This window comes from Scleropages formosus, chromosome 16 (genome assembly GCF_900964775.1).
Source record: "Scleropages formosus chromosome 16, fSclFor1.1, whole genome shotgun sequence".
Lineage (NCBI taxonomy): Eukaryota > Metazoa > Chordata > Actinopteri > Osteoglossiformes > Osteoglossidae > Scleropages > Scleropages formosus.
In genome coordinates, this window is record NC_041821.1 from 26288972 (window position 1) to 26307114 (window position 18143).

Here is an 18143-nt window from a genome sequence, read left to right on the forward strand (position 1 = left end):
CTTCACAAGCTCATCTCAAACAACATCACCTTTCAAAAAACATTTCCGAAAGTCAAAAGGTAAAGTTTGGAATGTGGCGATTAGTACAACACAGACCTACAGTGAAAAATAAAAAATGTTTACATCTTCTGTAAAACCTTTTGAACGATTCTTATTAGAACTATGTTGTTTTTGTCAATCATTGTGTAATGTGTTTTATTTCTGTGATCATTTGTGTAACTTTGCTCTCTTGATACAAAGCAGTACAGCTTTAAATTGCTCAGATGCTGGGATACTAATTTGCAAAGTCCACTAAGTCAACAATGTTGCAAAAACCTTTTTGTTTTCCCCTGATCTTTCGATTTAGCTTTGCTACTTTGCTACAAAACAATGCCACTTTGACTAGTTGAGCAATACTTTGCAGAGATGACTAATTTTCAGTCAGCAAAATAAAACATCATTAAATAGCACTGTAGCAATAATAGCATTTAATGTTGCAGAACTTATCACATGTGGATACTCTTGTTCATTGCATTATAGTTCATTAATAAGAACAAGAATTTTTGAATTGCGCTTTATTCAGTGTTATTAGTAATTACGAAATATGTACGCTGCAACGTGTCACTTATTTTTGCTTGCACGTGTAACCCTTCCATCCGTGTTATATTGGGTCTATAGTGTATGTCATGACTGGCTCTGGAAGGAAGTGGCGGACCCAAGTGCAGAGCAGTATATGTGGTGTCTTCGGGGAAATCCAAGAGAGGAGGTCAGAGAACAGGCGACTGGTCTTCGAGGTGCGAACGTCATAACAGGGAGAATCCAAAAGGCGAGGTTGGTACATAGGCAAGAGGTCGATGATCATAAAGAGGCACAGGATCGTAGGAACAAGGGACGGGATCGGGGAAGGCGTTTGGGAACAGGAATTGGCTAGAAGGTCGCAAATGAGAAGGCTGAACAAGGTTCCGCATCAGCTGCTGGTCTGATGCAACCTTTCATGCCCCAGTCTGCGTTGCGTCCCAGGTGTTCCGTGTTGTCTCGGAAGTGTGGGCGTGGCAGTGTACATCACATATTTATACATTTTTACAAATCTTTTGTGTGCTAAAAATTTCCCACTTCATTACTTGCTTATTACAAACCCCAGAACTTTTGTGTAAAGGAGTGCTTTCTTTTTCTTAGTTGCTTTCTAATAGGCCTTTATTCATAAATTATTTACCTCATCAATATATAGCAATGCAGGAATAGGCTCTTAGACTTTAAACTTACTGCAGATAATTATGTCTACACACACACACACACACACACACATTTTCAGAACTGCTTGTCCCAAGCAGGGTCACGGGAAACCGGTGCCTAACGCAGGGTGTAAGGCCAGAGGGGGAGGGGACACACCCAGGACGGGACGCCAGTCCGTCACAGGGCACCCCAAGCAGGACTTGAACCCCAGACCCACCAGAGAGCAGGACTGTGGTCCAACCCACTGCGCCACCGCACCCCCATGTTAATTATGTATATATTCTGCATATATCAAAACTTTCTTATGCGATATATACTTTCCAAACTTTTTCACATTTAGTTGTGTTAAAATATGAGATAAGAAAAACACTTAGAAATTATCACTCATTTTAATTGGAGTTTTCTAAAAGTGAAAATTTGGGAGAAAAGTATTGAGACCAAACTGCAGATCAAACCCTACTGTCTGTCATGCACAATGTATTTGCCTGACATCCCATCCCTGGATGTAATGTTTTCTACTGTGCCTGCTTGCAATTCCATTTCTACTTCATCCCTAGTGCTCTGTGGTAGTTTGTTTACATTTGTCCAACCTTCATTAGATCCTCTTGTTGTGCCTTGGCACCATTCTCTGTGTGACCATTAAAGGGTGAACTAGGCCTGTCTGAGCCTCCTGTACTGATTTTCTTTTTCTTTGGCCTCTGGCCTTACATCCACCACTAAACCAGCTGACCTCGCCAATACCGACAATTCTGATGTGTCATCTGCCGCCGTTAGTTCACCCGAATATCTATTCAGTTATTTCTGGTTCTGTGTCTCAGGTTCACTCCCTGTATTTTCTTTTACTTAATGTTGTGTGAAACCCATGGGCAAGGCTCCATTAGACCCTAAACTGTTTGTATATCAGGACCACATTGAAGTGGAAGAATAAATCACCTATCTGTTGAACAGAGCTTATCCCCACTAGCACAATCCAATGAGGATCATGTTTGATTTCTGTAGTACATTCACTAACATACAACCTGGGCTGTTTGGGGAAGTTTCAGTCTATACAGGTGGACCCATCCATTGTGTCCTGGATTCTACCTGATTGGCAGACCACAGCTCATTAGGCTGCTAGGCTGTGTATCTGACATGGCTGTGTGCAACATAGAGGCCCCTCAAGGGACAGTCCTGGCTCCCTTACTGTTTGTCCTGTACACCTCTTACTTTAAGTAAAGCATTGAGTTGTGTCATCTGATGTTTATTCTATAGTTTGTTAAAAAAGAGCATCACAGATACAACAAGCTATTCAAGCAAGATTTAGAAAATTTACTTTAAACTAACAACAGACAAGATTTGGCAGAATGAAATATGAACATTTCTGATGTGCTGACGTACCCCGAGCAAAGTTCACTGTAAAGGACTGGAGAAAATATTCCTCATCTATAGTATAGCATTCTATCCTTAAAACTGTGTGAAGGGCACTAGTCACCAGTGGGAATTTGACTGGTCTGAAAGACTTCCATGACAACTATGAATTCTTTCATAAGCTGAATGAATAAAATATCTTGGTTTCACTGAACTGTGCCAAAGCAAAAGCCACTAGATTGTAATTTATGTAAAGGCATGTAGGAGACAGAGAGAAAATGGAAGATTCTTGGAAAAGCAATAGATGGAAACGTCTATGGTACAAAAGCAGTGAATAAGATCATTTCCTGTTTCACAGACATACACCACTGTTATTAATGAACTAATTTAATTTATTAATACCACAATTTTTTATCTACATGAATTTTATTATATGAATGATTAAATGGTAGGTAATGGCCTATATGGAAAATTCTATATTTAATATTATGTACACATAGGTAACAACTCACAGGAGGTGCAGAGAACTTGAAGAGAGATGAGCCCCGCAAAGCGAGAAACTTGGGGGTATACGTTCGGTCCTGCACACAGTCCTGCTCCTTCTCCTCCACCCAGCCCATGTAGATGATCTGTTAGGAAGAGTATTAAGGTGTCACACAAGAAAGAGTATGCTTCATGCCTCATGCAAGCAAGAGAGTCTGACTGCATTGTATAAAATAATTAAAAAAAAAAAAAAAAGTCCACTAGCTTTCATCAAGCACACAGATACACTGGCTGAAGCCGCTTGTCCCAAGCAGGGTTGCGGAGAAACTGGAGCATAACCCAGCAACACAGGGCGTAGGGCTGGAGGGGGAGGGGACACACCGAGGACGGGCCACCAGTCCATCACAAGGCACCCCAAGCGGGACTCAAATCCCAGACCTGCCAGAGAACACGACCCGGCCAAACCCATTTCGCAACCACACCCCCGCTATCATCAAGCAAAAGTACAAAATCAGTTTCAAATTACAAGCATGAAAATTCTGTTTATTGTTTTAAATAGAGGGTTGATGATGGCGCCGCGAACGGCCGCCTCGGTGTGGAGCTCCACAGTTGTTTTACTGTTTTTGTTAGTTTGTCCTGTCTTTAGTTATACTCCGACAATCAGTTTTACCAGGGAAGAACTGCTGAACATTCGGCAGTACACACCACCCGACATTTTACCGGTTTTCGACTATTCTGACGTTTTGCTGGACATTGTAGTCGGAGGTGCAGCGGCGCTGCTCAAGCGCTCCAAGACGCGCAAGCGTGGAAAGCGAGCCGGCGCGCTTGTCAAGCTCCGAAAGCGCGGCTTTAGAACAGCGCTGCCTAGTATCCATCAGGCGAACCTCCGCTCCTTACCCAACAAAATGGACGAACTTTTCCTCCTGTCCCAAAGAAACAAGGACTTTTTAAACTCTGCTGCTGTGTGCTTCACGGAAACCTGGCTGAATGAAGCCATCCCGGACAGCGCGCTACATCTGCCGGGCTTCCAGCTGTTCAGAGCGGATCGCGACGCGGAATCAGCGGGGAAATCACGTGGCGGTGGGACATGCTTCTACATCAACGAAAGGTGGTGTACAGATGTGACAGCCTTGAAGAAGATGTGCTGTCCAGACCTAGAAGCGCTCTTCATCAACTGCAAGCCTTTCTACTCGCCGCGGGAGTTTTCCTCATTCATCCTCGTAAGTGTTTACATTCCACCGCAAGCGTGCGTGAACGCAGCGCTGCAGCAGCTGGGCGACCAGATCATTGACACAGAGCAACAACACCCGGACTCTGTTATAATCATTCTCGGGGACTTTAATAAAGCAAATCTCTCCCGTGAACTGCCAAAATACAGACAGCATATTACATGTCCCGCCAGAGACAGTAATATTTTGGACCACTGCTACACCACAGTAAAGGATGCATATCATTCTGTTCCACGGGCAGCTTTGGGGCTCTCTGATCACTGTCTGGTTCATCTTATACCGACCTACAGGCAGAAACTGAAATCAGCTAAACCTGTAATAAGGACTGTTAAAAGATGGACTGAGGAAGCAGAGCAGGACTTACAAGCCTGCTTCGAGTGCACTGATTGGAGTGTTTTTGAGGCTGCTGCTAGCGATCTAGATGAGCTCACAGACTCTGTAACATCATATGTCAGTTTCTGTGAGGATATGTGCATCCCTACCAGGACTCGTTTAACATACAACAATGACAAACCATGGTTCACTGCAAAACTCAGACAGCTTCGTCAGGCCAAAGAAGACGCCTACAAGAACGGGGACGGAGTCTTGTATAAACAGGCCAAAAACACACTTGCAAAGGAGATCAGAGTGGCTAAGAGAAACTACTCTGAAAAGCTGAAGAAACAGTTTTCAGCCAATGATCCTGCATCAGTGTGGAAAGGCCTGAAAGACATCACAAATTACAAGACACCACCCCCCGGCACCGTGTCAACTCAACAACCAGCCGATGATTTGAATGAGTTTTATTGCAGGTTTGATAAACCCTGTCTCACACCCTACATCCATTCAAACCCTATCTCCACGAATCAATTAACACCTCCAATAACCCCCACCTTCCCCCCTCCTGCACCTTTGATCTGCGAAGAGGAGGTGCGTCGGGTCTTCGTCAAACAGAAGACAAGGAAAGCACCAGGCCCAGACGGTGTCTCACCGGCCTGCCTAAAAACCTGTGCTGACCAGCTGGCCCCTATCTTCGCAAAGATCTTCAACAGATCACTGGAGATGTGCGAAGTTCCTTCCTGCTTCAAACGCTCCACCATCATCCCCATCCCAAAGAAACCCAAAATCACAGGACTTAATGACTACAGACCTGTCGTCTTAACGTCTGTGGTCATGAAGTCACTTGAAAGACTGGTGTTGGCCTACCTGAAGGACATCACTGGACCCTTGCTGGACCCCCTGCAGTTTGCTTATCGAGCAAACAGGTCTGTGGATGATGCAGTCAACATGGGACTGCACTACATCCTGCAACATCTGGACAAACCAGGGACTTATGTGAGGATCCTGTTCATGGACTTCAGTTCGGCCTTCAACACCATCATCCCACACCTCCTCCTGTCCAAATTAACCCAACTCTTTGTGCCCACCTCCATCTGTCAGTGGATCACCAACTTTCTGACAGACAGGCAGCAGATAGTGAGGCTAGGAAAATTCTCATCCAAAACTCGCACAATCAGTACTGGAGTCCCCCAGGGATGTGTGCTCTCCCCACTGCTCTTCTCCCTGTACACCAACGACTGCACCGCAAAAGACCCCTCTGTCAAACTCCTGAAGTTTGCAGACGACACCACACTCATTGGCCTCATCCGGAATGGCGACGAGTCTGCTTACAGACAGGAGGTCCAAGAGCTGGCTGTCTGGTGCAGTCATAACAACCTGGAGCTGAACACACTCAAAACAGTGGAGATGATCGTAGACTTCAGGAGAAACACCTCAGCATTATCCCCACTCACCATCATGAACAGCACTGTGGCAACAGTGGAGTCATTCAGGTTCCTGGGCACCACCATCTCACAGGACCTGAAGTGGGAGCCCCACATAGACTCCATTGTGAAGAAGGCCCAGCAGAGGTTGTACTTCCTTCGCCAGCTGAGGAAGTTCAACCTGCCACAGGAGCTACTGATGCAATTCTACTCCGCAGTCATTGAGTCGGTCCTCTGCACCTCTATAACTGTCTGGTTTGGCTCAGCTACCAAGTCAGACATCAGAAGACTGCAGCGGATAGTTCGGACTGCTGGAAGAATCATCGGCACATCCCCCCAAGCTCTCCAAGAACTGCACTCGTCCAGAGTCAGTAAAAGAGCTAGCAAAATCATTCTAGACCCCTCATATCCAGGCCACTTCCTCTTCGAACCCTTGCCATCTGGCCGGCGCTACAGAGCACTGAGCACCAGGACAGCCAGGCATAAGAAAAGTTTCTTTCCTCAGGCCATCTACCTCATGAACACCTAAATCTCTCCCCTAGAGAGTAAACCGTGCAATACATAATGCTATTTATATTTATATTTATAACCATTTATCACATATCTCTTACTCACACTCCCTTGCATTTGTATCTAGTGACTATTTTTGTATATTGGGTACTTGATATTTTTAAATATTTTTTTATCCCTTGCTCACATACTCTATCTTCTCACCTGTCTTGTCACTGTCATTCTGTCTGTGCTGTGGTAGTTCCTGTCACCAAGACAAATTCCTTGTATGTGCGAACATACTTGGCAATAAAGCTCGTTCTGATTCTGATTCTGATTCTGATTCTAAATCATGATGAAATTAATCTTTAAACTACTCTTTTAGCAACATTAAAGTACAATATGACCCCAACTATGTTTTACATAGTCAATGAAAAAACAACACAGTATACCTGTTCTGTATAAGTCAAAAGATTTCCTTTTATTATTCATCCATAAACACGGTGGTGCTTGAAAGTTTGTGAATTCTAGAATTTTCTCTGTTTCTGCGTAAATATGATTTAAAACATGATCAGATTTTCAGGTCCTCAGAAATCTCCTTTGCTGAAGCCATGGCACACTTCCACAAACCTGTGTTGTGAAGATCAGACTTAGATAATGAAGTCCACGCTTATTATTCTTGAAATAAGGCAGGGCATCCCCCACTCATATCTGAGAAATCCCATTTCTTCAAACACCTGCCTCTAATTTACTCTTCAAATGAACTGATAATCTTAGAGGGTCACACAGGATTGCCAAACACAGATACAGACAGATTATGAACGAGTTCCGTGTCCTCAGTCTGTCTTTAAGTCAGATTTGTACATAAATCAGAACAGTTAGGTATGGTGGGTATTATCGGTTTGTTTGTCTTAGTATATCATATACCTTTCTATGCATAAAAAACGTGAAAGAAACACTTCCGGATACACTAAAACATCTTCCTTCTTCTTCTTCTTCTTCTTCTTCTTCTTCTTCTTCTTCTTCTTATTATTATTATTATTATTATTATTATTATTATTTAATAATACAGATAACAAGAACAACAACAACAATAATAATAATAATAATAATAATAATAATACATCTAACTGCAGTATTTATAATAGAGAGAGATATAAAGAGATAATAAATGTTACTACTGTCATGATGAACAGAGAACACAGAGAAGGCTGGAACCAAGTGCAGGATTGTTTATTCAGAATCAAAGAACTAGACGTGTTCTCGTGGTCGGGGACGGGTGAATGGTCGGTCGGTCAGCGAAGTAACAGAGGCGAGGATCTGAAATTGTGGCCAAGAGAAAAGGTGGGCAGTCGTTATCAAAAAGATGTGGAATGGGACGGGGGATGATTAGGGACAGGACTCAGAAGAGCAAAGTAAGGTAGGTTTGAGAACGCAGAGGGGCATTGCGTTGAGTGAGATTCCGCAACTGGGAAGAAGGTGAGAAGTGTCTTTCATAGCTGAGTGCTCCGACTGAAGCTGCTGGTTGAGGTGCGGGGCGTAGTCGTGACAACTACAGTATTTATAATAGGGAGTGAGAGAGAGTGTGTGTGCGTGTGCACGCGCGTGCAAAACATTATACGTTATTTAACAGTTAGTTCACCCACTTTAAAAATGCTGGGATCATGATTTTATGTTTGCAGTTGTCTGTCTTTATTTTGGTCTTTTTTTATGTGCAATTTTTTACGGGACTGTTTTTTTCCATGAGAAATAAAATTTTTTCACACACAGAATAAAGGTGATCACATAAAAAATTAGGATACAGAGGAGAAACCTGAACTTTGCATGTTTCTGAAACCCACTCAAGAAATACTCAACCAGCCTAAAGTACGCTGCGTTAGTTTTTTGGTGCATTAAATTAAAATGAGGTATCCTTTAAGCTGAACTAGACTTCACAGCTTGTTAAATGTTCATTTTTCATATACTGATGAACACTTAAGCCTAGGTAATACAATTGGGAATCAGACAGCCCACTAAGCAATTTGGGGAAAAAAAAGTATCTGTACATATGAGCTATAATCCAAATTCAAATTCTTACCTGCTGATTGACAGGGAAATTTCTGTTTATTTTCTTCACCTGTCAGAAAACAGGCATTTAGGATTCAGTTTCATGCAGAAGTTAAAAAAAAAAAAAATATCAGCTTTGACCTTTTTGAAATCACAGTGAAGATAGGTAAATAACACAAAACACATCAGAAGAAATTATAGTTTCCTATAGTAAGAATTGTGCTAATCAGCTAATATGATGTCATAATTCCCACTTACATTGTGCTTTGTGAGAGCAGATATGTTGGTTGCTATTGCTTGGAGCCAGTCTAGGCAGTCTTCAGCATTAGGAAACTGGATGACCCCACTGCATACACCATCTACTGCAATGACTTGAAATGCATTTTTCCTAAAGAAAGGTAAGAGAGCAAGAGTTCTACGGATACAGCTCTGATTACAATATATTTTCCTGACTTCACTTCATCTATTAAACTTTCAATAAGATACTGTGAAATTGCTTGGTGTAAATTTCTGTAGTAATTATTTGAGAAACTGAGTCCTCATTTTGTACATTACATTAATATATAATAAATTTGAACACTCTCAGTCTCTCTCTCTCTACATATATATATATAGAGAATTTTTTTTTTTTTTACTAATGTATCATTTGTTCTTTTTCTTCCAGTGTTAAGGTATAATGTTATATTGCAGCACCAAACGGTTTTACTGAGTAGACCCTAAGGAGTACTTACATTTAAAGCAATTGTGTCAAGGGAAATTCATTACAGCAATGGTTCTAGAAACCTTCCTCTCTTTGGAGAAGACACGTACAGACTCATCATGAAGGCAAAAAGCAAACACAAGTAACAAAGGTCATACTTTACACAATGTACTAGAAAGCAGATGTTAAAAAGAAAATAAGAAAACGTGTCTAACATTCCTTTTTTGTTATTATTCCTAATATTATAGCTATTATGTAATAAGCTATTGAGCAAACTTTGGCCTGTTTCTGTTTAACCCAAATTCCATGTACAAATGATAAACACTCACTGCAGAATTTACCACCAAATTTTGTCTTTCCTATGCCAGTTTAAGCCAGGATAAAGTATTTCTGATGGATGAGAAACTGCTACTTTGCATGAACATGATTCTAATTAGCTGTGAGACCTTGAACATTTGTGAAGCCTCATATTATGTTATAATATGTCACAGACAAATAAGGAAAACTACTAGAAGATATCGTTCGGGCAACATAACTTTGTCAGGCAAGGCAAATAAACGTGTTTTGACACTATTTTCCACATGGAGATCTGCTACTGTTTAGATATCTCAGAGATCTGGAGAGAAATCTGCCTGTAAACATTAATATATTATATCTATATATATATATATATATCTTCATAGCTAGCTTTCCAAAAGACCGCTGATCAAGCTTGACTGTGTCTTATGCATAGCTTGATAGAAAACTCCCTCTGGCTTACCGGCAGATGTCTGAACCTGGAATATACTGTGACAGTCGTGAATGGAGCAGGGGGATAAGTCGAAGGTCCACCCATCTCTTTTCCCATCTCAACCCTGGAGATGTAGGCCAAGATGAGCATGACAGTGTGTCCTGGAAGAGGTCACATAAAAGCACCAAGGGTTTTGTCATGATAGAAACACCTCTGAGGAATATTAAATGTGAGTCTTTTCAAATGACAACTCTTTAAACATCCCCTATTCTGCCCTCGCTAGGATGTAGTGATGATTTCTAACTTGGCAGATAGCTAAATGTGTTCGTCAATAAACATCCAAGAGACAGCAAGTACGTAGATGTTTACTGTCAGAAGCACTGTGAAACTACAATACAGAAACAAAAATAAAATGTTACAATGTATAACATCTTTAACTTTCTTTTACACTAACAGTCATTAATTATCTTATATAACACAAAGACACATAACACGTGCTGCCAATATCGTTCATTAGCCACTGCTACTAACTAGCGATTAACTTTAATGCTAACTTAACATTGAAAATACCAGCACTGAAGAAAGTTTAGAAGCAGAGCTGTTGTTTTCCACTCCTCGTTCACTTTTCTTTCCCTGTTGAACTCTAGGAACATACCTCTGTAAGTAATACTTATTCTTAAAGTTACGTGTAGTGGTTATTTGCAATGGTTGCTAAGTGTGGTAAACTTAAAGAAAACAGGTGATGCTAACAGCGTTAGATAACTACGTGAACAAGCAGCACAACACAATCAACTCTAAACAACTCTCTTAAAGAGACAGCACACTCCCCGCCTGGTATAACGTACAATAACAATATCTTCCTTTCAGAAGCAACACTACTTCTGAGACGGGTCTTGAATACACCCTGGGGGAGCCACCTTTAACCACTCTCATTTCCACTTTATGGACCTTATTGTCTCGACCAGGAAAGGTATTTACTACAAGTCCCATAGGCCATTCATTCCTTTTGGCCTGGCCATCCTTCAGGAGCACAATGTCTCCAACTTGTAGGTTAGAGTGGTCCACTTGCCATTTCCTTCTTGGCTGGAGCGTTGCAAGGTACTCTTGACGCCGTTGTCTCCAGAATGAATCAGCAAGGTTCTGGACTTGCTTCCACTGACTCCGGTAGAGAACCTTAAGGTCAAAGTCTCCTGAAGGAGCGGACACGGAGTCAATCTTTTGTGTTAAAAGCATAGCAGGAGTGAGCGCAGTGGGCATGTCTGGATCCGATGACACAGGAACTATTGGCCGTGCATTCATTATGGCAGCAACCTCTGCTAACAACGTAATGAGAACTTCATGTGAAAAACTGGGTGAATGCACCTTAAGCAGCATGGCATCTAAAATGCGACAGGCGATCCCTATCATTCTTTCCCACACTCCCCCCATGTGGGGAGAGTGTGGAAGATTGAAGTCCCAAGTACAGCCCTGGTCTTTGAGGTAAGACTGAAGCTCTGCATTCTCTGGTGTTATACCAAGTTCCTTGCACGCACCAACAAAGTTTGTCCGAACGAAGAGCTTTGCTGGACCTCTGATTGCAGTAAATCTTCTAAGTGCATTTATGAAGCTTGATGTAGATAAAGATTCAACTACCTCCATATGTACTGCTCTTGTGACCAAACAGGTAAAAGACCTCCTCTGGTACGGCGAGCACAGATGGTCCATGGCCTGAATACATCTAAATACGTCCAACTTGCATGAATGGGGAGCTTGGGTGAGACAATCCACAAGTAAGTCAGATATTTTTTGTTTTTCTATGTCTCCTCTTAACCTATTACAGATAATACACTTGTGTAAGATACTCGACACCAGTCTTTTTCCTCCCAGGATCCACAGCCCAGCAGACCTGATGGCCCCTTCAGTGATGTGCCTACCCTGGTGTGCAACTCATCCATGGTAATACTGCACCAGCAAGGTAGCGATGTGGTTGTTCTTAGGAATAATTATGGGATGTTTCTCCTCCCAAGGAATTCCAGCTGAGGACATGCGACCACCAATCCTCACCACACCGTCTGTATCCAGGATGGGATCAAGCTTTCTAAGAGGGCTGTGTTTTGGGACAATCCCTCCTTTGGACAGGTTCTTTATTTCCTCTCTAAAAGCCTCTTGTTGTACACTCCGGGCAATCACTGTCCTTGCCTTCATAAGCCTATCTGCTTTTGGTGTCTCTCCTTTTGGAGCTCTTGAACAGGATCTGACCTTCTGAATAAGCTTGGCCATTCCATGTGTAAGTAACTTCCAGCTGAAAAAGCATTCAAATCTGTGTGAACCAAGCAGAGTTTCAGACGTATTTGCAGCTAAGGTCGCAATCAGTGGACGCACATCTGCATCCATATCTGAGTCAACAAGCTCAAAGGATTTTTCCTGAGGAGGTGTAGCTCCACCATCTTTTTTGAGAAAGGAAGGTCCTGAAAACCAATTTGTATCTCCCAAAAGCGTAGCTGGTACTGGCCATGTACCATGATCTGCAGGATTGCTTTCCGTGCTGACGAAGTGCCACTGTTCTGGCTGCGATGACCTCCGGATGCGTGCGACTCTGTTAGCGACGTATACATAGAACCTCTGGTTGGTGTTGTGGATATAGCCCAATACAACTCTAGAGACAGTGTAAAACTTCACTGCGTGAATTTTGATATCCAGTTCATCCACTAACATGTTGGCGAGTTCGACTGCTAGCATGGCTGCACAAAGCTCCAGACAGGGAACAGTATGGGAGTTACGTGGTGCTAATCTGGATTTCCCCATACAGAATCCAACATGATGATGTCCCTTATCGTCGACTGCTCTGAGGTAGGCCACCGCAGAGATGGCTGTAGTAGATACATCGGAAAAGACACATAATTCCCTGCGCCATGTGGAGACCAAGGAAACAAGTAGGTAAGGTCTTGGTATGTGAAGTTGCTCAAGTGCCATCAATGAGTCCTTCCAAGACTTCCACTGCGCTTCTTTTTCAGCAGGTAATGGAGCATCCCATTTGCAACGCTCTGCGCATAATTCTCTGACTAGGGCCTTGCCTTGTACCATTATTGGAGCAACAAACCCCAATGGATCAAATAAACTGTTGACCGTGGAAAGAACACCTCTCCGGGTGAATGGCTTCTCCTCTCTTGAGACAAGGAAGGTAAAGCTGTCAGTTTGGAGATTCCAGTTGAGACCTAAGCTTCTCTGCAGGGGCAAAGGATCCACACCTAGCTCTAGGTCTTTCAGCTCCTTAGCACGTTCTTCAGACGGAAACACTTCCACCACTGCATTACGGTTGGAGGCTATCTTGTGCAGTTGAACGTTCGAGTCAGCTAACATTTCTTTTGTCCTTTTCAGGACGTTGATGGCAGTGCCGTCGGTGGGAAATGAGGTAAGTCCGTCGTCAACATAAAAGTTCCTTAGAACGAACTGTTTTGCCTCCACGCTATGTTCTTCCTGACCCTGCAGGGCAACTCTTCTCAAACCATATATGGCAACAGCCGGAGAAGGGCTATTGCCAAATACATGTATGGTCAGGCGGTACTCTGCGATACCTTTGGTAGGATCATTGTCCTCAAACCAGAGAAAACGTAAGAAATCACGGTGTTCCCGGTAAAGTTTGAAGCAGGAGAACATTTGTTCTATATCTGCTGCCACCGCCACTGGCTCCTTACTGAAGCAAATAATGACTCCCAAGAGTGTGTTGTTTAAGTCAGGACCACTTAACAGGACGTCATTCAGGGAGATACCATCATGCTTGTCGCTGGAGTCAAATACTGCTCGTATCTGGTTTGGTTTACGTGGATGACAAACTCCAAAGATTGGTAGGTACCAACGCTCTTGTTCTCCACTGAGTGGTGGAGCTAATTCTGCATGACCTGACTTGAAGATCCTCTTCATGAAAGCAACAATATGTTCTTTCATGTCTGTTTTTTTTTCAAGCACGCGGCACAGCATGGTTAAACGCTTGGCCGCTTGTGCTCTATTGTAAGGGAGTTTGCACCTTGGTTCTTTGAAGGGTAGTGGCACCACCTAACTGTTTGACTCATCCATGAAGACCTCCATGTCCATTATTTCCAGGAAGGTTTTCTCTTCCACAGACATGGCAGGCTTGTCGTCATGTGGTGTACGTTGGAAAATTCCCTTCCGATGATAAGATGTGTATAGTGCCTGGCGATCTTAGGCGTGGGGATTTCTGCCTCGTCATCTGGGAGCGCGTCACATTAGATCAGAGTAGAGAGCGGAATACGAGTTTTGCCATCTAACAACTCCATGATAAAATTGTTAGCTCGCCACCCTATGGTTTCAGTGACTCCCAAGCATTTCTTCAGGGTGTACGCTGCCATGCCCTCTTTAATACTAAAGAGTTAAAAAAAACTCTGTTCTTACCAGGGACTTATTGCTCTGCTCGTCAAGGACGACGTAGGTTTTAACAGCTCTCTCTCTGTGTGCTGCTGGATAAACTTTGACAAGACAAATTTTGGAGCATGACCTTGACCGGATCGCAGTCCCGCAGATGTCCGTGCATTTCGACGTGACAGCTAGAAGGGTACCTTCTTCTTGCTTCCCGCCTTGATCTGTTGTGGTTACAGAGGCCACAGTTGTCCACGGAGCCGGCCCTGGATGCAGCGCAGTAGGGTGGCTATCACTGTCGCACTCTCTGCACTGAACCTTTTTAATCAGTCTTTGGCTCGGTGCCTGGATGATGGACAACACCTATAACAAATATTCCTCTCTTGAAGGTAGGCTTTCCTTTCATCCAAAGATTTACTTCTAAAACCACAACATTACCTAAGGGGGTGTGGCTTGTTGTGAAGTGGGCATTGCTTGTCTGGGTCAGCAATCTTCTTTTCTGAGGAGCTGTCATGGCTGCGGTTAGAGTTTGCTGAGACCTCTGTCCTTTTGACAGAAACTGGTGTTGTCATGTTGAGTTTAGAGAGATGCTCTGCCTTTCCTATGCTTGAACTACCTGTAAGAGGGGCAAAGCTTGGATCGTTGAGTATTTTGGCTTGGTCACAAACAAACTTTACAAAGATGGAAAAATGTGGATAAGATGTTTGGTGATTTTCCTTATAATGAGATGCTAGAGAGACCCACTTGTCTTGCAGGGAGTATGGCAGCTTTTGGATAATGGGAGTGATGCCACGAGATGTGTCTAGGTAACTGAGACCAGGTAAAAAACCATTTTCCTTGGAGGTTTCCAGCTCCAAAAGAACGTCTCCCAGCTCTCGCAGCCTTTGATTTTCTCTATTTGTGATTTTTGAAAAATCATCAACCTTCTTAAGGATTGGATTTTCTATCGCTTCCAGCGATCCATAGCAGTCTTCCAACCTTTGCCATACCATGCCCACAGCTGCTGCTGCATTGTGTATGTGGACTGCTCGTATTCTCATCACATGCTCGGATGATTTTGGCCCACGCCACTTACACAGGAGGTCAAGCTCTTCTATTGCTGTCAGGTTTAGGTCCTCCGTAGAACTGTGGAAAGATGCTTTCCAGGCCCAATAATATTCACAACGGTGGTTGAAGCTTAACAGTCTGGAGCTTATCGTTTCACGACATATTAGATACTTGGCCAAATCTGTTGTAGCTGATGAACTGGGCTTATTAGTTCTGGGAGGCATACCTGTATGTGGTTCATGAGGTTGGTAGTTATTGCTGAATGGTCTTGTAATGTGTGATTGCTGTCAGTGTCTACAGGTATCCGTGGATGAATTCAAACTGTACAGACACTCCAGCTTGATATAAGTCTTCCGGGATGCGCTTTGAGCGTGAGGGTAACTTGAAGTGGCATCGATTCTCTGTTTGGATGTGTGCTGAACAGATAATTCAGGGCATTCATAGCTGCTGATCTTGTATGACTCCAGATTACCTCCCCCCATGTAGTTTTCCACTGCCTCACCATCGTCAATTGTAAGCTGGCGCATTGGTGCTGGCATGGGTTGTAGTAGCTTTGAGTCTTGGTGGGGCTCAAGTCTTGCATTCTCCATGTACTTATGCTCAGCATATTTGCTCTTTAAGCTTACACAATCTAGTTCTCCAAATTCGTTCTCGGCAACCGCTTCCAGAACATCAGCTTCAGCGATGGTGGCTGCGCTCTCTAGTTGCAGCGTGTACAGATTGGCTTGAAATGCTGCCTTTTTTTCTAGTAGCCTCTGCTGCAGCCTTTTGTTGTTCCTCTTCAATACATGCTTGCACCTTAATCATGTCTGCCTCTCTTTCTGCAAATGATGCTTGCGCATGTGTAGCTTCCCCCTTTGCACGTGCTCTGGCTGCAATGGCACTGGCTGAGGAATGTTGACTGGTACATGAGGTGTTGGAGCATAATCATGACTGTGTTTCAAGCGTGTCTTCACTACTCCAACGTGTTAGCTGCAGCTGTAATGGCAGAACAATGCTGTGTGTTTCCACGAAAATCCACTTTTCTGTAGGAAACCCTTTAGGCGTACATCTTTTCACTGTTCTGCCCTCGCTAGGATGTAGTGATGATTTCTAGCTTGGCAGATAGCTAAACAGGTTCCTCAGTAAACATCCAGAGACAGCAAGTACGTAGATGTTTACTGTCAGAAACACTGTGAGACTACAATACAGAAACAAAAATAAAATGTTAAAACCTATAACATATTTAACTTTCTTTTACACTAACAAACACCAAGTCATTAATTACCTTATACAACACAAAGAAACATAACATGTGCTGCCAATATCATTCATTAGCCACTGCTGGTAACTAGCGATAAACTTTATCCATCCATCCATCCATCTTCCTCCGCTTATCCGGGACCGGGTCGTGGGGGCAGTAGTCCAAGCAGAGTCCCCCAGACTTCTCTCTCCCCGCACACCTCCTCCAGCTCCTCTGGGGGAACCCCAAGGCGTTCCCAGGTCAGCTGCAAGACGTAGTCTCTCCAACGTGTCCTGGGTCTGCCCAAAGTTCATGACCACAGATGAGGGTAGGAACGTAGATTGACCGGTAAATTGAGAGCGTCGCCTTACGACTCAGCTCCTTCTTCACCGCAACAGACCGGTACAATGACAGCATTACTGCGGACACCGCACCGATCCGTCCATCATCCTGCTGCTCCATTTTTCCCTCACTCGTGAACAAGACCCCGAGATACTTAAACTCCTCCACTTGAGGGAGCAACTCCCCCCTAACCCGGAGGGGGCAATCCACCTTTTTCCGACTGAGAACCATGGCCTCGGATTTGGAGGTGCTGATTCTCATCCCCGTCGCTTCGCACTCAGCTGCAAACCTCTCCAGTGCATGCTGTAAGTCTTGATTCGATAAAGCCAACAGGACCACATCGTCCGCAAAAAGCAGAGACGAGATCCTGTGGCCACCAAAACAGACACCCTCCGTTCCCTGGCTGCGCCTAGAAATTCTGTCCATGAAGATAATGACCAGAATTGGTGACAAAGGGCAGCCCTGGCGGAGTCCAACATGCACCGGGAACAGGTCTGACTTACTGTCGGCAATGCGAACCAAGCTCCTGCTCCGGTCATACAGGGAACGAGCAGCCCATAGAAGCGAGCCCTGAACGCCATAATCCCGAAGTACCTCCCACAGGATGCCACGAGGGACACGGTCGAATGCCTTCTCCAGGTCCACAAAACAGATATGAACTGGTTGAGCAAACTCCCATGAACCCTCCAACACCCTAGTGAGGGTATAGAGCTGGTTCAGTGTTCCACGGCCAGGGTGAAAACCGCATTGCTACTCCTGAATCCGAGATTCTACTATCGGTCAGATTCTCCTCTCCAGTACCCCGGCATAGACTTTCTCAGGGAGGCTAAGGAGTGTGATCCCCCTATAGTTGGAACACAATCTCCGGTCCCCCTTCTTAAAAAGAGGGACTACCACCCCAGTCTCCCAGTCCAGAGGCACCGTTCCCGAGCTCCACGCAATGCTGCAGAGGCGTGTCAGCCAAGACAGCCCCACAACATCCAGAGACTTGAGAAACTTGGGGTGGATCTCATCCACCCCCGGAGCCTTGCCACCGAAGAGTTTTTGACTACTTCAGCAACTTCAGCCAGGGTAATGAACGAGTCCCCCTCCGAGTCCCCAGCCTCAGCTTCCTCTACGGAAGGTGTGTCGGATGGATTGAGGAGATCCTCAAAGTACTCCTTCCACCGCCGAGGACATCCTCAGTTGAGGTCAGCAGCAC

At 44.0% G+C, this 18143-nt stretch overlaps 1 protein-coding gene across 1 annotated transcript in view; it reads right to left on the reverse strand.

Moving 5' to 3' along the window:
* The window catches only part of sntg1 (syntrophin, gamma 1), a 200141-nt gene that overhangs the window by 37875 nt on the left and 144123 nt on the right, over nt 1–18143 (reverse strand). The window contains exons 10-13 of the mRNA XM_018727869.2: nt 10009–10139; nt 8807–8936; nt 8580–8618; nt 3072–3188 (exon numbers count right to left, since the gene is read on the reverse strand). Coding sequence (XP_018583385.1) covers nt 3072–3188; nt 8580–8618; nt 8807–8936; nt 10009–10139 — 417 coding nt within the window. The remainder of the gene's footprint in view (nt 1–3071; nt 3189–8579; nt 8619–8806; nt 8937–10008; nt 10140–18143) is intronic.